The following is a 21,957-nucleotide window of genomic DNA, read 5'->3' on the forward strand; positions in this document are numbered from 1 at the left end:
CAGGATAATGGTAACAAAACCACAAGTAGAGAAGACTATAACCAACTATCAATCAATTAATCAATTAAACTTTATTTATATAGCACTTTTCAAAGGAATCAAAATGCAATTCAAAGTGCTTTACAAGTGATTGAAAAACATGGGCTATAACAGCAATAAGATATGAGTGGTTAAAATAATAAAAGATAAGCAAAAAAGATACGAACAATAAAAATAATGATGAATAAAATAAAATACTAGACTGGAAAATTGTTACAAAAACAAATGATAAAATAGAACAGAATAGAATAATAATAACACTAATAAAGAGTAAAATAAAGATAAACAACACAAATAGTTAAGATATAAAAAAAGCAAATAACTTGAATTAAGTATAAACGTTAAAACCATAAACTTATAAGACACGACCTAAAAGCCAGACTGGTTTTTAGTTAACATTTAAAAGTATTAAGAGTGAATTTTAGCATCTCTAAATTCAAATTGTCATGAGGAAGAATGTTCATGTACATCTTTTGTCCACACACACTTCATACACACATCAGAGTGAAGCTTCCTGGGGGAGTGGAGCAGTGAAACTGCAGGTTTGAACACTCAGTAGCATGAACTGGCCAGTCTAGACTAGTAGAATAGTGTGATGCCATGGACAGAACCGCTACAGCTGCATGATGGGATACAGGTACGTGATCCACTCCTTTAGCCAAATGGATAGAGGATGTACAAAATGTATGAAACATTGTATGAGGTTTGCTGCTGAAAGACATTGCTCATGCCTCTCTTCCCTGAATGCCTCCCTCCCTCTCCCCTTTCTCCTCACCCCTTTTTCCCACTGTTATAGTTTTGCCTTTTGATCTGTTACAGCCTTAGCACACAGCTTGACCTCTCAAGACAACAAAGTATGCGCTGACAAGTGCTGTTATTGATATTTTTATAATGTGACCAAATTTTTTTAATTAACTGAAGAAATGAATTGGACGACTTGTTGAGTTAAAAGTAATTTGATTGTTAACTAAATCTCTGCATTTTCAATGTGTTTTTTTTTATTTTTATCTTGGGGCTCAAGTCTGTGGGAGCAGGCGTCTGAGGCTTGCACTTTCTGATGAAGTTACCTTCCGACTTCCCCCTGGATGAATATTTCTCCTTTTGCCATTAACCTGCTGCTTTTCCTCTCCTCTCATCCCAAAACATGACTGTAGCCAAGATGTCCGTCTACAAACGAATGAAACTGGCATGTTGTTTTGATTGCGGCCGTTCAGAGCAAGACTGCTCTTGCATGTCAGGCAGTGTACATAGTAACATGGACACCCTTCAGAGGGCCTACCCACTTTCCTCTGTCTCTGTTCATGATTGCGCAACCACTTTACGTGCCTGTAAGTTACACCGCCCAACACATGCTGTTACGTGTCTGTGGTGTGTGCTCCGTGTATTGTACCATGCAGAGGTACCGTACGTGTACGTGTGTGTCCGTTATGTTGTCCATGTGGTGTGATCTGTTTAATGTTTCTCCATAGTTTTTTGTAGTTGTGGCTTACGTGAATTTACTTATTTATCTTTGTATCTCAACAATTCTATCTATCTATCTATCTATCTATCTATCTATCTATCTATCTATCTATCTATCTATCTATCTATCGTTGTTTTGAACTCCTAATCTCTTTCTTTCATTTAAAGTCGACTGTTCATCAGCATTTTTTTCAGTTATTTATCATTATCATTTGACGCTGTTAGTTTGGTTTCATGAGTGTACTATGTGTGGTGGGTAAGTGGTGGTGTGGCTCTGTGGTGCTGCTGTACTGTACAGTACTGTAGGTGTTAGACATGTGGCTAAGGCATGCTGCATCAGTCATGCAGTTGTGTGATAATATCACTATTGGATTTGATGTGTTTTGAACTGTTTCAGGTAAGATCTGTGTATATACAAAAACAAAAAAAAAAGGAACGTATTATTTCATCATGAAGGTTTTATGCTGCAATTTTCTGAAAATGTTTGTTAAATGATGTCTTATATCTTTACTTTGAAGGCCCCCTGAGTTAACACTGTTTTTCAGTTTGTGCGCTTTTCAGTTGAAGTAGCTTTTGCCTTTGTTTCACTTTTCTGTTCCACCTTTGACTTGACCTTACCGAGCGCCTGTGCACAGTTTTCCGTTCTACTTTATTGCCGAAGATAAGAGAAAATCACAGCTGAAACAGTTGTTTTGAAGATTTCTAACAGTCTTGCCAGGCCCGATAAATGAGGAGCAGTGCACAGATATTAAAACATGTTTTTATCGGTGACACTAGTTCAGGAGAGAAACTATTAATATCTCAAGCAACTGAAATGCCCTTTCACTCTTTTTAATTATTAAAGAAGAACACGTGCATTTTCCCACAATTAACACTTTTTCTGTGGGCAAAAAGTCTTACATTGTTTTATTGCGTGTCTGCAACTTACATTATTTTTATTGGCAATTAATCAGTTGATTATTTCCTCGATTAATCGATAATGTTAATAATGTTGATCAGGCCAAATGATGTCATCAAATATCTTATTTTGTCCACAACCCAAAGATATTCAGTTTACTGTCATAGAGGAGTAAAGAATTTATTTATTTAATTCACATTTAAGAAGATGAAATTTGAGATTTTTGAAAATTACCTTAACCTATTTATCGATTATGAAATAGTTGTCAATTTATTAAATAATTAGATAATAATTAAATAATAAGTTTACAACTAATCACGTAATTGTTGCAGCTCTATTTTATTGTATAAAATCAATTTCTGATTGCAATTGCATTCAGTAGTCAATCTCTCCTGCAGTATTTAAGTCTACCACAAAAAGGAGGAGGAGTTAGGGGGAAGGAGAGGAAACATAATAGAGGTAGAAAGGTTTTGTGTAACTGGAAAAGGACAAGTAAATCGATAAGGCAACAGGAGAGAAGAGCAGAGCCGAAAAAACACAAAATGAGAACTACACAATAGTGATGTTGGCTTGATAAAGAAAAGGTAGGAGGACAGAAGCTCCTGTAAGATCCCCTTCTTTTCAGTTTTCTTTTTGAGTGGATGGGAAATACTAAATTGTCTGTCAATTAGACATGGCAGCAGTACGACTCGCTATCAAAGCATACGGTTCAGACATACAGATCTGATTTCCTCCTCAACATTCTCCCACCGTCTGCCGACTCAGCCTAGATTAGTGTCAAATACGCCATGATGAGTTTGGCTCGGCCTCTTGTAGTTTCGGCCTGCGCTGATACACAGTATCCCTCGGTACCAATTACTGGCCATTACATGGTTACTGATCTCACTTCTCCCTCAACCCCCTGTAGGATTTCAGGAAAGCCTCCTCAGTCTTAGATTTCTTTCCCTTTTTAACTCTGACTTTGTCTGAACAAAGTGAGTTTATTGAAGGAGTGCATTGGGCTTTGTCAGTCAGGGATTGTTGGATTTCCTTTCCCCATTTCCCGTCTTTTTTCCACCAGACTGAGAGGATAGACATCTTTATCCATGATGACTTCATGCTCTTGTACATCTGAACCAGCCTTTCTAGGCCAAGTACTTGGATAATTGATTCCTTGGATAGCAACTCTTTTATTTTAATGCACCCTGTGTTCTGACGCAAGTTGTATTCAGACCACACAAATAGAGACACTTTACTGGAGATGTAAACATAAACCCCTGTGTTGTTTTGTGGACTTTAACGATACAATATTTAATTAATTTAATGTGCACTCATTCAAGGGGTTTAATTAGCAATGAGATGATAGGTGAAATAGATAAAGAGAGGAATCTCTGGATAAATTAGCCAACTAAATAAATCCAGATACTACAGAGCAGGGTTGGCCAAATTTATTATTTTTTTTAGGTAAAAACACTCTTTAAAGGTGCTATTTGTAAGAAAAGTTGTTTTTTGAGTCTCGCCCCAACTCATCGAATAATGACACTCTGGGATGACAGCCGACCCGTCCTACAATCCCAAAACATCAGTTTTGACGAGTTGGGAATGAGACTCAAAAAACAACAAGGAAATGGATCAGCAGAATTTTTATCTATCTTGCCTCTCAGGGCTTCCATATAGTAACATCTTAACACAGTATGTGCTAGCTTTTGGCCCATGGTCCACCATGAAGTTTTGGTTGTGGCCCACTTAGGAAAAAAGTTTGGGCAGCCCTGCTCTACATCATTCATATAGAAATCCTGCATATTGGCCAGGAAATTAAATATTATATATAAAAATAAAAAAAAACATTTCTACCACTTTCACTGTCGGGGAAATTATTAGAAATCTGCAAATTATTTGAGGCAATGGGTAAGCAAAAATAAAAATCCTTCCCTTTCTTTTATGGCCCAGAATTGTTTGTAAATAAAATAGCAAAAATTAATTTAACCGGCTCAATCACCGTGCAAATATGAATTTAGCTTCTGCAAAATGTAGTTAAACTATTTGTTAAATTATTTGCACTCCACTACTCCCCTACATTGGGTGTAGTTAAAACTATATTTAAGAGCACATGATATGATATGCTGACAGATAAGGGTACAAAATATATAGCTTCCCCTTCTGTGGTTGAGCATTGTGATTCTTGTCTTCAAGAAGTTGAAGTTGTTGTGCTTAGTTTAGCTTCTTCAGGAGTGTAGTTTTGGTCTGTATATTGTGTATTGTCAGTGACCTGACCATTATCACAGTCAGCCATCTTCCCTCTGTGAGAAAAGCGACATGTGACAGCTTTTATATAATGAAGAGGCTGAAGCTGCTGTGAAGCTGGGCTCTGGACAAGGGTTGAGGACCCGGGGCTCGAGAGATGCTTTCAGCTAGTCTACGGCCTTCTGGGCTGTGTGTGTTTGCGTGCATGTGCGAATTGTTGTGTGTGTGACAACATGCACTCGTATATCTCTGTGTCTGTGCATGTGTGTGCATCTGCATCTCATTGCTGGGGACCTTATCTATCCTGACACGGAAATTATGTTTGCATTTTCATTTTCCCAGCCCTGCTGGTCCGTCACCAAACTTGCCCTGACAGCTCCTGTCCACCAGGCAGGCTTGGTCCCCCCTCCCCAACCCACCCTCTGTCCTATGCCGCCTCGCTACGCCCCACATGCTAGCCAGTTAGTCTGCTGCCTCTGCGGTGCGGGCAGATTGCTAGAGACAGATGCCAGGGCCACTGTGGGTCCCTGTTTGAGGATCTGTGTCATAGGCCAGCCCTGGGCCCTCATTGTGACCTTTACTGCTGGAAGAGACTCTAGGAAAGAGTGGGGAGTGTCAGCAGCTCAGAGCTCAGTTCAAGTGCCCACTGCACCAGTACTTGTGTTGTTACCAGTCTGCAGTGCCTCCTCCGTCAAGGTCATAAACTGTGATTCCCAGATAATTAGGTGCACACCTTGTTCAACCCTTTTTTAACGAGCAACCCGAGATATTTAAGAGTGTAGCATTGCTACATGGTATCATGTTTGAAAATGAAATATCCATTTGTGTACAAGATCTGGACTGCATGTATAGAACATTTACATTTGTGCTCTGTTAGCGCAGCTGTTTTGGGTAGCGAGTGTCTGCTGTCTGTGTTTTTGGACGCCTACATGCACTCAAGTATGTAGCTGTCCTGTTTGTTTCCCATGGTGGCTTTATTTGTTCTGTCTACAGACCTCACAATGTTCATCACATGTAAAACTAAGTGTTAAAAGTCAAAAGATTTAATGAGCTTTTAAATGAGACAAATTCCATTGCTTAATCCAGATGTGTGACCTCAAATTTTAATTGCATTAAATCAGCCATTAGACTGTCATCTCATGTCATTATATGACAGTATGGCTGACTCTGAGAATGGACAGTTCATTTCATTCACCTGTCTGTCTTTTGTGTGCTGTCATCTACACCATTTGAATTATTTAAACATTTTATTTTTGGTTTTCTGCACTCATCACTGATAGTACTTCATCAGAGTTTTATTTCATTTCTATCCACCGCTCTTATTTTGTTGGTGTCTCTAATTCCTAATGTGCCTGTTTCATTACATCCTTTCTCCCTCTGTGTGACCTGCCACTTGTCTTTGCATTCTCCTCAGCCAAATATAAGTATAATGGATATGTCAGATCACGTAAGTGTGTTTCTCTGTCCTTCTCCATTCTGCTCCAGCTCTGTGTTTAGACTCCTCACTATGTCATGTAACATAGTTAGTACCTAATGCTTTGCTTTAGTATTTGCTTTGTTGTCCCTTATTCCTTTAGAATATACTCATGTCTTGTGTCTTATACAGAGACAAGTAAACCCACAGTGTTAAATATCATGTTAAACTTGTATTTTAAGTTACCTGTCATGAAATCATTTCAACGTATGCAGACAGGAAATTAAAGTAATTAGTTCCTGATATTAATAGCAAGTGAAAATAAATTATTTTGTGTTTGATAATATCATGTAGTTCCATGAAATATTCTTTTTGTATTGTGGTGCCTGTAGCAGCAGATGGCGCTACAACACCAGGGAACAGTGGAAGTCAAAAAGAGGCTGGCGTTCGATTCAAAGCTGATTGCAATTTAGGTAAAAATCTTTGGTAAATAATTGTTAAATGCATTACTTTTTACTCTACTGGTTAAGAATAAATTTTAGTTCTGAAATGCTATTTGTAACCTTTAACATGTTACATGTATATTTTTATTTAATGTATTTTTTCTTTGTAAGATTATGAACATTGAAGACCTTTTTTTGTTTGTTGCCTCTTAAGCAGAACTACGAGGAAATGCCGCAGTCATAATATCAGCTTCATTCTTATATTCAATGGTAGCAAAACAACAATGCATGGCATAAAAAGCTTTTTCATGCTGTTGCAATGCAGACGAAGAACAAAGCTTGCTCATGCAGCAAACACTGTACAGGCAAAGCCAGCTTAGCTCACATACAAAAGTAAACATTTTTAGTTTTTGTTCCTCTGCCTCATCATCCAGTTTACATTGGGTCACGGCGATCTGATAACGCTTGCATGCAGGACAGTACCATCATGTGATTAGCATTTCAGGAAGGGACAGTTGCCGTCTGGGTTGTTCAGGATGCACAGTGGACCTGCCAGGGCGGGTGAGCGCTCTCTAACGCTGCACGTGTTTGACAAGGGCCAGATGAATCCAGGAGCTATCGGTGGCGCCCCGTAAATCAAGGAGGCAGCTGACGGCCGGGATAAACGTCTGTTTATCGCCCGGGGCCACCCAAGCATGCTCTCTCCTCCAAACAACCAACCAACCACCCTTCCACCAAAAGGAGGAAAAGGGCTCCTCCTCTCCCATTCAACTTCACAAGCCCTTCAATGCATACAAACATACGGGTTGACTCTGCAGCCTCGGTCCTCAGTCGGATTGTGTGTGTGAGTGTGTGTGGTGGGGGAAAATCAGGTATACATGCATTCTTACATGCACAGAGTATTTATTTCATATTAGACACAGCAGGTTGTCACTGGACATACTGTCAATGTCACAGTGAAAATGTTCTGTTTGAGAACAGAACGACTGCATCTGGAGCTCAACCACATCTCTTTACACAATCCAAAATGAATGCTTTCAATGTTTGATAAAGGTTTTTAAATTAGTAATATTATAAATTATTAGTCCTCGTTTCATATTTGTTGAAACCAAAGTAGTGCGCTACACATTATGCTTGAAGTGACACAATATCTGATTGGATTTGACTGGCTTTAGCCAAGCCGTGTCTCTGCTTTGTTCTACCAGAAAGTGTAGCGCAGCGGAGAAATAAAACTGAGAGACCTCTGATTAATTCATGTTTGTCACAAATGCAAAGTAAATGTCGCTGCGACAGTTTGAGTCGGGGCGTGTGCCGAGCAGATAAAAGATGTTGGCTTTCCACACCAGTTTTAGAGGAATGATAAAAGATTCCTGCTTTTATGGCTTGATTTTTATTTTATTTGCTTTCAGACATTACTTAAACTGAAATGAGGAAAATTGCAATCTTTTTCACATAAACACGTGTTTGATCTTTATAGAGTTGATTAATTAATTATCATGTATTTATTTCAAGTTAGTGAATCTCTTATTTACATTTTTGTTTGTTAACATACTAAAGTTAAATAATGACTTTTGTTTTAACGGATCTCTTCTGAAACAATTCTATAATTTAAAACAAATACATCAAAAATAACACAAGTTCATTTTCTACAGTTTAACACTTAATTACTAACTAAATTATGAACATCAATACACTTTCTCACACTTTTTATTCTCCATTGTTTGACAGTAATGGATGAAGTTAGACCGTCTTTTCATAACCGATCGGTTAAAACCACCGGCTGCACCTCCACCTCCATCACCTCAAATGCGTTCCCTCCCAACACCCTGCACCCCAACCAGGACCCCCTGGTCAACCCGGGCACAACCAACATCCCCCTTGTTAATAACCGTAAAGGAAGTCTGCTCCCCATGGGGCCGGGGCCTGGGGCCAAACCCTCGAAACTGCGCCTCAGTATCTCAGGTCCAGGAGACGTGGCGGCCAGATCCCTGGCTGAGAGTCGGCTGAACCGGGCCCGCAGTCTGCCGGTGAAATACCGCTACCACCCCAGTAATGCCATGCTGCTCAGTCACAGTAGGCACTGTAGGTTGCCCCCTTAGCGGGATGCATCAGCCAGTAACCCCGCCTGTCCTGTCCCTTCATTTTGTCTTGTTTGCTGCATGACGGTTCACTCTGCTGGAGCTGCTACTGTTGTTGCTCCTGCTGCTTTGCACGGATTTGCCTGCTAGTGCAGTGGCTGCTACACTGGGAGACTTCCAAACTGAGGAGAATTTAGAATTGACACAAAAGAGCTGCTTATCTGTATTTATTTTCAGAGAAGTTGCAGGAGCTGTGAGCCCTGAGGATACTGACCTTTGGGGGGCTGAAATAGAAATCTAAGTTTTTAATCTGTTACTGTGAAGGCTTTTATTACCCAGTGCCTGAAAATCATTTTTATTTCATTATTGTGGGTGTAAGTGAGAGGTGTTCTGCTTTCACTGTTAACAAATCAAATTTAAACCAGGAGGAGTCTGTCGAACAATATAGGGAGGAATGCATATTTTTCTGATGTGGTATTTTCAAAGTATATTAGAGGGAGAATTATTTGTAAAGTGGAAAGTGCTTGTGATATTAGCTATTCCGAATGCCCAATTGCATAAAGGAAATGTCAGAGAATGACATTTTATTGGAAGGCAAAGTCATATTTCTTATCTTTTATTAGCAGAATTAGGTGACAGCCTGGGATGGGTGTTCAGACAATAATGAAGTTCCACATGCTTGGAATAGTCACGGCTTGCGGCGTGCACATCGATTTGCACTAATATCATGCTGTGTTATTGATTTCTAACCAAAGGACTAATACGGGTTTGAAGTGACGGTGCACTTGGCATTTGCGCTGGGAGAGTGCAGAGTGGATAAGAGTATGTGGGTGCCTGTCTGAAAGCTCTTGAAAACTCACAGACAGTAGCGCAGATCAGACTACTGTTAGCTTGACTGAAATCTTCAGACGACCGGGCCTAGCCTCACTCTGGCTGCTCTTTGTCGTCCTCTCTGTCTGACTGGGACTAAAGCAAAGTTTGAAAAACAGAGTGTTTTCGTCTCAACACAGAAAAAAGCAAAGTTGACAGGAAGCTGAACTCAAATCTGATCAAAATAATCTTAAAAAAAAAAATAATCATGGCTCAGCGTCAAGTGTCAAACACAAAAATGGACTATAATTAATTTAACATAGATCATTTATTTCTCATTTAAACATTTAAGACTAGTCCTGACCTGTTCTTGCTCGGGGGTGATGTGTATTTACTAGCTGCTTTCTCTATTCATAGTCCACTAAGTCATGCCATATTAGCGAGCCCCATCCTTCATGATGTGTGTTGAAGACCTGTAGAAGAGAACAGTGTGCGCTTCAGATAGAGCTTCAACGATGGGATGGGGCTCAGATAGTTTTTATTAAAAACACAAACTACCCACTCAAGATCCATCTCCATAACTCTTATTTATCTCATTGTCATTGCTTTTGCCCTTGCCCCACTGACAATGACAGTCTGTACCATCACATGGCAATTAATGGTGAAGTTAAGCATGGTCACTCTGATGCAGACTGCTAGAGGTCCAACCACCTGCACAATTTAGAACAGATGCTGTATTCGATTACTGAAGGCCCTATTTAAAAAAGTGCACCTTAAAAGAGATAAAATATGGGGGTTTTGGGACGTGAGCTTTCCGTAATATTCTCAGGTCGTAAATTGCTTTTCTCTCCGTGGTTTTCTCCTGCCTTTCACAGATTTACCATCCGTTACTAATGCTTTCTCTATATTTTTTCAATTTGACACTGAATTATTAATTTTCCTTTTCTTCTGTTCAGTTTTTTTGTTTTTTTTTTGTTTGCAATGACTGATTGATTGTTGGCTATTTTTTCTTTTGTTTCAAGTCAGGTCCAGCACACATTCCCAACCATCTGTCTATATTCTGACATTCTGTGCATGTGTTTGCAGTCGAAGACGAGCATCCATCAACTCTCTCGCCCAAAAAAAAGCAGCGCAACGGAGGGATGCGAAACTCACCCAACTGCTCGCCCAAAATGATGAGGTAAGAGACGCCGATTTTATTCTCCTTCTCAGCCTTCAAACGGGGAGTGAGAGGAAGTCAGATGCAGCGGAGGGAGGGAGGAAGAAGGGATGGAGGGATGTGTGCGTGAGAGATACTTCAGAAGCTTGATGGTTGAGATGGTGGGAGTTTGGAGAGATGGGAGGGGGCAAATTAGGGGTGGCAGAAGAAGGAGGTAAGAAACTCTGTGAGCGAAAGCGAGAGGAGAAGTGCCCTGTTAGGCTCTGGCTGTTTAGGATGGCATGCTGTCAGCTGTTAATGACAGAGCTGAAATAATATTTCTGTCATGAAAAAGCGGCTGCGAGGAGCCGTTTGAAAACTCCTCTGGCTTTAAAGTCCCAGCTGTCACCTCCTCCGGTCTGGTCCACATGTGCTCCTTAAACAATGCTGGCACTAATGACACCGGCAACCAATCAGAGGGACCTGCATGGTTACTTTGCCCTCAGGCTACTCCTCTATTGTGGGAACCCCTGTGAGTACTGTTTCTGGTACTTAAGGCCATATGTGAGATGTATCATCACAATCAAATATGAATTCAAATATTACCTTCCTTTTATCCTGTCCTGTGGAATTAAATTGCTGTTAATTGATTTTGAAAGATAAAAGGGGGTAGGGTTTTGTGCTCCTCCGGCTGCGAGGCGGGGTTAGCAACACGACAGCGTGGAAGGTACGGGGAGGCCGAGCTGTGCGGATTGTGACGGCGGCATGGAGGCATGGTGGGGAAGATCTAACAGGACAGGAACACTCATAGCTCCGCTGGTCTACTCTTGACGAGAGTCGGTGTTACCGGCGTCTTCTTCACGACCTTACAACAGGAAAATGTAAAGAGAGCGCTACAGTATGTGGTTTTTGTCACACACACTCGTCACCACAAGCTACAGGAGAAACTCCTGCATCCATCTAAATAACTTCAAATCATATTTTCTCTATGGAATTTAAAACCAAACAAATCTCATTAATGTTGTACAGAAGGTTTAATTTCTACGAATAGGTGTAACATCATTTTAAAGGTGCATTGTGTAGTTTTGGAGAAGACATTTTAGTGAGAAGAGAAAGAGCTTCATTGAAGGATTTTTCATGCCTAAACAAACTAAATTAAAAAAAACCTTAATTTTCATGACTGGATAAACTGAATAAACACAATTTCTTACTTTACTTTGTTTATATTTGCCGGACCCTGCCACCTTTCTAGCTTCAAACCTTTTTTCCTCTGAGAGCAGCTTGTATGTTATGGAAAAAATAAATCTGTCTGAGTTTGTCATTAATATTGTAAATATGAAAATTCTGAGTTTGATATCTTCTCCAAAAACTACATAGTGGCCATTTAATTAATATTATTAATATTCAACTTTATGATCTCTGTTTTCACTCTTTGTTTTTGGTTATTATTGCACAATCCTTTGATTCTTATAGAGTTTCTTTGTATGTTGGCCCTGCTAGCTTCCCTTAGGCAGCGTTCCTCCTACTGCACTGGCATGGCTGTGTGATTTTTGTCCAGAATACTCGTCGGCCTCCCCCTCAGCTCTTCAGAAAACAAGCACTTAATAAGCCTTCACACTTGCCGAGCCATTAGCCCAACACAGAGTCATACCCTTCCGTCTAGTTTGCAACAGAGCATCATTTTGGATGCCCTCGCTCAGAGGGAGAAAAGAAACGGCTACAGAAACAACGAGACATTGGCACATTTCCAGCTAACTGCTTGTTTAAAAGGCTCTTTAGTTTGCCTAACTTAAAGCACAAAACCTTTTCTTCTCTTCCTTTTTTGCTTAGGAGATAGTCCCTGTTTGCCATGTAATATATGCATCTCCGCTTTGATCTCGCAGTGATAATAATTCTTGCGAGTTATTTACTCAGTTTTGAAAACGCTTCAAAGCGATGTCAAAGTTTTCTCTGCTTTAGGGGTGCTTCTGTATTCTGCTGGCTCTTGGGTACTGGGATGACAGGTCCTCTGTTATAGGTGTAGATTTTTTTTTCCAAGTCTTAGCCCTCAGCGAAACATCAAATTACCCATCACAGTCCACAACCCCCCTTTCACAGCTGCCCCCGTCAACATATAACACCATATATATTAAACAGTTGTGCTTTACAAGGTGGATTTTATGCACAATGAAAAGTGATTGTTTGAGGTAGCCTTAGGGATACTTTATTCTACAAGCGAGGAGGGGGGGAGCACAGTAGAGAGCGAGCGAGAGAGTGAGCATACGTATCAAGTATGGTTTTTACAGGACTTGCAGCCTGAAGGCCTTTGTAAATAAATAATGATCAACAGATTGGCTGTGGGCTTTTGAAAAGCATGCCTTTGTCAGTTTGCATGATGGGGAAAATTTTCAAAGCAAGAGGCTGCCTTCGTAGTCTGGCAGAGAGGGATTGGGGGAGCACGCCCATCCCCAGCTTGTGACTGCAGAGTGATACACTGGAATAACTCAACTCTGTTTGAAATATATACTGAAGGGGGGGGAGAAAGAGAGGGGGTGAGACACTGGAGTGAGACAGGCTGTAAGGGAAATATTTGTCCTATATAAAAGTGCATTTGATGAAATGTTGTATCTACCCGGGGAAAATATTTACTTTGCACTGTAAATGTATTCAATTTAGAAATGTTGTATTTTTGGTTTAACTTCTAATAAATAATATTATTTCCAAGTAATAACAAAGTAATAAATATTTCAGGAATTTATCGAGAAATTAAAATTTGGGTATTTTTGTTAACATCAAATCACAATCTCCATCCCAGCTGACCTATCCTCAGCATGGCTCTGTTGTTGGCATTTACACTATTCGCGCAAACCTTTTTTGACTGGTCATGACTGACGACACGCATCCAATCGCGGGAGATGTCACAGTATCATCCGCAGCTGATATCCCTTGGGCGTGGCACTGTGGCTCAGACGTCATGTCTGCTCTCCCCGAGTCTTGTGGTAGGTTCAACCTGAGGCGGAGAGAAGGCAGAGGGAGAAGGAGGTGTGTGGAGCCTGTGACAGGCTGCCAGTCACGCTGCTGACAGCTCTGTGAAAGATAGCTGTCTTGGCAGAGAGAGCTGGAGCGGCAGCCCGCCTGCATGCGCCAGTCAGCCCCTGTGTGGAGGCGAGCAGTGCTGAGCAGATTGAAGTGACGGGGGCTCTGTGGAGTTGATTGGCGCAACACGCGCCTCTGGATGAAAGATTCAGGCTGAGTGTAAAAACACTAAATGCTGTCAGTGTTATTATCACCTGCACTAACTGATAGAGGGAAGAGAGGTGGAGAGAGAGGGTTGCTAATTGACAGCTTTTTTTTTTATTTTTTTTTTTAACTTTTACTTTTCCTGCGATGGTATGCAACCCAAATGCAGGCTGAAGGAAGAGGCAACATCAAAGCCTTGTCAGTGAATGACAGTGTTGATAGAGGATAGAGAGAGTGATACTGAGAGAGATGTATGTCAAATTCTTGAGATGTTTTCTCCCATATTACTCAAATGTCTGTCTCTCTGCACTTCCCCATTCTTGGAGGCTGTACAGTGCTGCTTTAACCGAGGATTTCACGATTTGGGTTGAACTGTAAATAAATCACATTTGCATTGCTGTTAAACAAGCAGTGTTTATTGAAGTGTTTGCATTTTCGGCCTGACTCAGAGTTTTGGGTGAAATTTTCTGGTTCGCCTTTAGAGGAACTGTGAGAACACGTCTTGTAGGATAAGCGCAAGAACAAGAGAGGCGGCATAACAGGACTGACAGGAGCCCTTTCATGGTCAGTGTTACACCGGATAAAACTCAGCAGCCCACTGCTGTGGATTAGCCTGTTTGGTTGTGACACGCTGTTGAAACATTAATGGCCATCAGTTGGGAAAGCAAAATGTGATTGGGCAAATTCCTGAAATATTTAAAGTGTGAGCCTGTTGGAGCTTTTACTATTTGCGCCGCATGGCGTCAGGAAGTGGAAGAGAGGGTAAAAGCTGGTAATTGGCCTTGTGTTGTCATGCCATTCAGTCAGTAGCACTCAAGTCTTGCTGTTCTCTGCACCACGGCGGGCGCAGGGGTTTTCTGATGACTTGACATCAAGGACAAGAAGGAGTGGAGGAATGATACGGTCGTTATGGGACCTACAGTATCTAGTGAGGTAGAAAGTTTAACACTTTGAGAATAGAATTTATATGCTGTGTGAATACACAGTGTAGATCTCATGAAACCCCACTCAAGGTGGTCTTGCGCTTCTTTTTTAGGCTGCAGTCAACTCACAAAATGGTCTAATAATAAGTATATTGTTCTGTTTCCTCAGTCGACACGACCCCCTTCTCATTCCTGGAAATGAGCAAATCGAGAACATGGACATGAACGTGAAGAGGTATGACTCGACAGGGATGTTTCACTGGTGTCCATCTAAGGAGATCGAAAAAGTCATCCTGGTGAGTGGAGCAAAGAAGTGTGCAACTACAATCCTTGAAAATATAATAATATAAAATAAAATAAAATAAAAAAAGTAAAGTAAGTATGCTCAGGAGCGAAGGTTTCCCCTAGATATTGTAGTAACACATTCGCATACTAATATGTATTGAAATTTCTCTCACTGCCTCTCTGTTGTTTCAAGGTGAGTTTATTGTTTTTTCATATATCCACCAAGGATCTGTGAACAACATTTCAACACTTCACGCATGGGTTTGCTCCGGTGTTTTAACACGGCAGTTTGTAAGCATTTAAGTTTGAGCATAATTTGTTTGAGCAGGGTTAACCCTGTCCAAATAAAATGTAAAATAGAAGGCACAACCACGTACATAGCTGGCATTTAAGCATATTTGTTGCTTTTATCCGACCAATACAGCAATATTGAAAGATAGTCCAAGATTAACTTGGACTGTAATTCTCACTTAGTTTAAGGTTGGCTGAAGGATGTTCCTGCATTAGATGGGTCGCCAAAAAAATGTTCTAGTTATGTAAATAATCAGTTATTGGCTTAACATGTTTAGAGCTGCACTGTGTAGTTTTGGAAAATAAATGCAGAAACTCAGAAGGGTAATATACAAACTCTAAATCTTTATTATCTCCATAATGAATGAAAATAAGAGGATAATAAGGACAATAAGGTCCCAGAACACTGTTTGAAGCTAGAAAGGTGGCAGGGTCCGCCAAATATAAACAAAGTAAAACGGTATGAGATTGTGTTGTCCTTTAAGCTCAGTTTGTATATTCAGTGAAAATGAAGAGTGTTTGTTTATTTAGTTCGTTTGAGCATAAAAATCATTCAATGAAGATTTTTGTCTTCTGATTAATATTTCTGCCCTAAAACTATAAAGTGCACCTTATAACTGATAGTGTGAGCCAGTCTGCAGCAGTTGCCCGTGTTATTTTCTTCCTTAGTCTTTCCCTATGTCTCACATGAACAAAGATACAGTTTTGGTTTCAAACTGACTGGTATCATAGTAGCGTTTAGTTTACTTAACGTACACCCAAACTTGCAATGAACCGCACATCAAGCTGCGGTGACAGGCGACAGATCTTGAAAGCAGGGCACTGCATTGTTCTTTCTCAACATGAACTTCATACAATAGAGGAGCTTTGTTTATTTATACCTCTCTGATTTATGACAGGGTCCTAGTCATACATACTGTATGTGCCTAAAATCTTACAAACTGCATTTTGCAGCCTGATTGAATCAGCTGCCCTTTGAAAAAAAAACATGTCTTGTTCTTGTTTTATTGTGTAAAATTTCTATTTCTGAACTGCTTATAAACAAAATAGTGGTTAACCAAACTTTTTGTTTTATGTGTAAATAGTACATTCTCTACTGATGGACTAATATTTGGTTAACAAACTATTAAATATGGGTTTATAACAGTTTATAGCAGACTTAAAAACACTGTTTATGCACATTAAAAAGTTCTCTGTTAACAGCGCTAATATCTACTCTCTAAATGTGTGTTTGTCTCTGTGTGTCTCTTCCTCTCTTCTCTATCTACACTCCTCCTCACCCCTTTCTCTCTGCTCTTCTCCCCCTTCCCCTTTTATCCCTCTGTTCCCTGCAGACCCGGAGTGAAGCCTCCATGACAGTGCTGAGCGGCCATGTGGTGGTCTGTATATTTGGGGATGTCACGTCCGCTTTGGTGGGGCTGCGAAACTTGGTGATGCCTTTAAGAGCCAGCAACTTCCATTACCACGAGCTAAAGCCAATTGTTTTTGTGGGCTCGCTGGATTACCTGCGAAGAGAGTGGGAAACTTTACACAACTTCCCCAAGGTCTCCATATTACCTGTGAGTGTACCAGTCCACTGCCACAGGAGACACATTTAAACCAGACTCTCTGCTAACAAAGCGTTGACATTTTGAGTCACATGCACAGTGAAGTCCTGAGAGCGATTGTCAGTTTGATTTGATCACACATTACTCAATTGAATGATCACTCAACCCTCCCCTCCCCACACTCATCCAGAGCTGTGACACATCCTGCATATCCAAAGTGGAGTTTATGTGTGTTGCAGCTGCAGTGCCCATCACAGATGGCGTGGCTTGCTGCCTTAGAGCTTGTTAGGCCTGGCTTGACTGATGATCAGAGGAGAATCCCAAACACAGCCCTCAGCACAGACTAGCCTTTAGATTAGTCCATGTCTCTGATTCTCCAGTGCCCAGTTAGATCAGTGGAATGTCATCGCCTCAAAACAAGAATACTTGTTAACTAATTTCCCAAAGCTCCACTCTGCTCACTTCTTAAATTTGTTTTTCTCTCCCCTATGTCTGTCTCTTTTCTCCCCCTCTCTCTGCCTTGCTCTTTCTCTCTGTTCTCCTCACCCTGAAGGGTACACCATTAAGTCGGGCAGATTTAAGGGCTGTCAACATCAACCTCTGCGACATGTGCGTAATACTGTCAGCCAATCAGAACAATATCGAAGATGCCTCACTGCAGGATAAGGAATGCATCTTGGCATCACTCAACATCAAATCTATGCAGTTTGATGACAGCATCGGGGTCTTACAGGCTAATTCCCAAGGTAAGGAGCGTCCTATTAGACTCCATGAGCACTGCTGCCCAAAGGGGACAGGTTGTGGCAGGGAGGAAAGACAGCAGTCAAAGACGGAAAAAGAAGGGAGGAAGAGATCTGGGGAGGCCACACAGGAGGGAGGGATGGAGTTTGTCAAGCACAGAGTCTGCTAAGTGCTCTTAATTGAAGTACTCTGCAAGTGTGTTTCATATACAGACAGTATAAACTGTAACTCGTGAAGTAGTGCGCACACAAAACATTGTGCTGATTGCTTCATCAAGCCGTTGAAGAGTGTTTACTCCACATAATTTTCTGATCATTCCAGTCTTGTCCCCGGTAATTACATGCTGCTAAACCTCCTTGATAATATTTTTTAATGATGTAATCAACATGACTGTGTCATTTGATGTTGTTCCCCCTGATCTGGTGTCTGGCAGATCGTCTGGAACAGATTGTTGATGTTTGCAGACAAACACACGAACCTGGCATCCCATCAGGCCTCATCATCATTAAGCAGCTAGTACAAATCACCAGGCAGGCCAATTCAGCTGCTCCTCATTAGTCACAACAAAACAGCGACACACGCACGCACACACACCTTCTTGTTTGGATGCATACGCACGTGTGTTCGCGCACACAGCACACACAGACATTCATGCCAATGCAGTATATCCACGCACATCCACAAACAGGTAATCCTCAGTTTATGATTAGCCCGAAAGGCATGACATGCCTTGAGCTCCGCACTATTTAGTGCCACCACAGAGACTGTTGTAAATACAAATCAAAGTTGAAGGTCCAAGAGGCCGTTATTTTTTAGTGCAGAGCACTTCCACATGTTTTAGGACAATGCCAATGCTGTTATTTCTCCAGCCTTGAGTGAGTGATGTGCTGTCGATAGCGGTGCCACCGAGGAACAATAAGCGGGGGTAAATCTTCGAGCACGCCCCTCTGGGGAGCAGTATTCACAGAAAGCCACCTCAATATGGAAGCCCACTAGCCTATATCCTCTCCCAGGGTCGATGGATGGAGCCTATTGTCATCAATAATTGGGTCTTACATCAACCAACCATTTCAGTGATAAATACTTCACTTTAGAAAACACACACACACCACAGTGACTTGCAATCATGCATACACAAGGAAACACACGCACATACCCAGACACTGCTGTTGTATCATAGGTATTGCTTTGGGGATTCCTTCCTCCTAGCGATGCTCCCATCCAGACATTGTCTGTGGAATTTAAAACAAGAAGGTGCAAATGAATAAGTAAACATGCTCTTTCCTGGGGGAGAGCTTCTCACGGCTGCTGTAGCATGTAGTCAACCACAGAGCACAGCTGTGCCCGGGGGGCTACAGGGATAAGGGGGTATGTAACCCAGATCCCACTTGTCTATTGTAGCTGAACAGACGAGGTTACAGCCTCACAGTAGATGAGCACACACTGTGTATGATCAGACTGGTTTCAAACTCTGGCTGCTTTATTTTAGGAAATAAGGAAAGTATAAAAGGGCAGACTGGAGGTGAACAGGGTAACATTTTAACCATTAGATATCACCATGAAACTTTCCCAGTTTATTACTTATGTTAAGACAGTTATTTTTTTGCATTACAAGTTTGCTGAAATGTTATCTTTGTATATGCAAATTAGGCTTTGTCTAGTTAAAAAAATGACTAATTTGCATACATTTCCTGAACATAAATCTGAACTTTGGATCAAGCCAGGTTCAACTCTTTTTATCACTCCATAAAAAAAGTTTTTCTTTTTACCATGTTGATTAATTAAATTAAGTAAAGAATTTTTTTTTTTGTATTATGTTTATATACGTTTTTGATATTTTAAGTTAATTTAATGTACAATTTGTACAAATTTGTCCAGAACAGAAATCTGAACTAAAATAAACACCTAAATGTGTATTTCGGATGTTTCCTTTGCACTTGTCTGAAAGAAGACACGTTTCTGAAGCAGAATAGATCTCATAACAGAATCTCAGAGTTGACCAGTGCATGAAAAAAATGTGTTTTCACCTGCAGATAAAATCCTATTAGATAAAAACAAAAGTGTAAAGACATACGGGAGCGTTCATCGACAGATAGTCATAGACGTGAATGTTTCATGATGTACTCCTACACACATGATGTAGACTGCCAAAAAAGACAGTCAATGGCAGGCTCCTGTTTTCAAAATTATTAACACAATGGGAAACAACAACAACAACAACAACAACAACAACAGCAACCATAGCGAGCAACCTACACTCTGAAAATGGCAGGTTAACCTAATGCTAACATGGTTGCTGACTGTATATTAACCTACACAAGCTAAAAGGCTGTTATTCTCTTTTCAGGGGATTTAGCCCACATTTTATTTTAATGCCAGAGATCGCCTCTCTTCTTGCAAATGTTCCAACTAAACAGGTGTCTCAGTACTGTTTTGCAGGGGCACCCTGCATCCTTGGCTTTGCACTGCCCAAGACGATTGTGATTGGTTTAAAGAATTATAATGGGGCAGCCAGACCTTTCTCTGGCCCTGACACAGCGAGGTGGAGATAGCTCTGACTATGCAAGTGTATGGTGGAATTAAATTGTTGCTTGGATTCGCTTTTAGAACATAACTGTGATGAGGGGGAAAACATTTTAGCTCTCTCTACTCTGGCTCCGTCTTAAGAAGACATACAGCTCTCTGTTTCCAACAACTTTTGAGCTGTTTGTAACCTAACAGGTTTTGAAAGCAGCTCGGCAGCAGGCCTCATGTATGCCTGTTCTGCTGTACACACTGCACAGAGCGGAAACTGTTCTTCTACAGCTCTGTACTGTCTTCGTGTTCACTATCATACAATAAGAGCGGCGTTTTGGAGGCAGTATCCAAAAACTTGCTGTCACTCTCCAGTGGAGTAAACATCATCTTTTATGGACATCGACAAAATGATGTTTGCACTGTCTGAGCCTGTGCTCCCGGGTTGACTCGAAATGTCAAACCTCCGCTATTTCCAAGTTCAATAATTGGTATAACAAGAGTTATGATTATCCATGCTTCAGTTCAGTGTGTGCTTCCCACTGTGTACTAAACTATTTGGTGTCTTTTCCGTTGCAAAGGCCTGGGAGATCTCTTTTGTAATGTAAACAGCTCATTGAGTTCCCTGACAGGAAAGGCACACTCACACACACATACACAGAGAATTTGCAATCCTTTTAAAACTTTGTGACCTGAATATATTCCCTGCATTATGCTCTCTTGGTGGTGGCACTATAAGCTGGCATTTTGCTGTAGTCAGCACTAAATGATGGATGTCAAAACACAGTTGATGCATTATGCATATAGCATTACAGATTTAAGGTGTTTACTTGTCACTTTGAGGAAATGCAAAAATGTGAAGTCATGTGAATTCATACTCCTGTCACTTGCACTTGTATTTCATGGTTCTCAGCCACGCCATTCCCGATAAAAGGTTTTCAGGATCCACTTCACCAATTTTATTGTAACAAAATGAACAACATATAAAATTTATGTCTGCCCGTTGATGGAGGGACGTGAATGCTAAATATGTCGTAGCTGACCCCTAAAAGCACAGTCTCTTTATTGTACTTTTTAGGCAGGTGCCTTTCTTCACTTAGCCACTTTTTTTTCTGTCAATCCACACATTTATGACACAGAAAGCACACATCAACGACTTCATGCTGAGTGAGCTGACATGCACTATGTATAATGGTATTGATACAGAGTTCCAGGTCATGGCCTCATGTTTATGATACATCTGCAGTGAAGCACTTATGAGACAGACAGGTTTTTGCTTGGATTGTACTTTCTTTTCTTTTTTTTTGCTAGAAAAAATGCAATGCACAGTACTGCCCCACAAAACCAAACACAGACTTCAGATCAGAATGAGACTTTTACTCGATTATTCTGCAGTAACTGCAGTCTGTGTAATCTGCGGGCTCTGCAGTCTCAGGGAGACCAGCTAAAACAACAAGAGCTACATCAAGTTAAAGCTAGCTAATGAGAAAGCCACAGCTAGCCCTAGCTAAAGCTAAAACTAAAATTGCTTGATCTTTCCCTTAGATGTTATCTTAAAAGATATCCACATCTTGGCAATTCAGTTAGTTACTTCTGAATTGATAGTTTTTATTCCGTTACACATATACTGTATATTATAAGAAGCAAAAAAAATTTCACACAAGTTAAAATATTCTTACTGTTTATGTTTTTACTAATGGAGTCAAAAGCTGAGATGGCAGTTACTAATATCTGCTTGGCTGGCTGCTGTAGCTTTAGCAGGAGTTTAGTTGAGGTCACATGTAAAAACAGGTTTCAAACTTAAAATAATTTACAAATAACTTACGAATAATTGTAAATTATTTTATTATATTGATGTCAACAGTAATATTAATTGTAGAATGTCAGATAAAAGCACAGCACAAATAAATAGACATACCTTTTAATCCTATAA

The 21,957-nt window shown here is 40.6% G+C and overlaps 1 protein-coding gene across 8 annotated transcripts in view; it reads left to right on the top strand.

Annotated features, from left to right (window-relative positions):
• Window positions 1–21,957, top strand: part of kcnma1a (potassium large conductance calcium-activated channel, subfamily M, alpha member 1a) — a 159,027-nt gene that overhangs the window by 118,425 nt on the left and 18,645 nt on the right. For 3 of the 8 annotated variants that reach the window (XM_084375210.1, XM_084375208.1, XM_084375209.1), the window contains exons 19-22: window positions 10,453–10,546; window positions 14,816–14,942; window positions 16,557–16,781; window positions 17,323–17,515. In XM_084375210.1, coding sequence (XP_084231336.1) covers window positions 10,453–10,546; window positions 14,816–14,942; window positions 16,557–16,781; window positions 17,323–17,515 — 639 coding nt within the window. Of the gene's footprint in view, window positions 1–6,035; window positions 6,069–6,427; window positions 6,509–8,206; window positions 8,561–10,452; window positions 10,547–14,815; window positions 14,943–16,556; window positions 16,782–17,322; window positions 17,516–21,957 lie in introns of all 8 variants that reach the window. The other 5 variants (XM_084375204.1, XM_084375205.1, XM_084375206.1 and 2 more) reach the window with 5 other exon arrangements.

The sequence above is a fragment of the Pagrus pagrus genome (genome assembly GCF_965226575.1).
Source record: "Pagrus pagrus genome assembly, chromosome: 15".
In the NCBI taxonomy this organism is placed as follows: Eukaryota; Metazoa; Chordata; class Actinopteri; order Spariformes; family Sparidae; genus Pagrus; species Pagrus pagrus.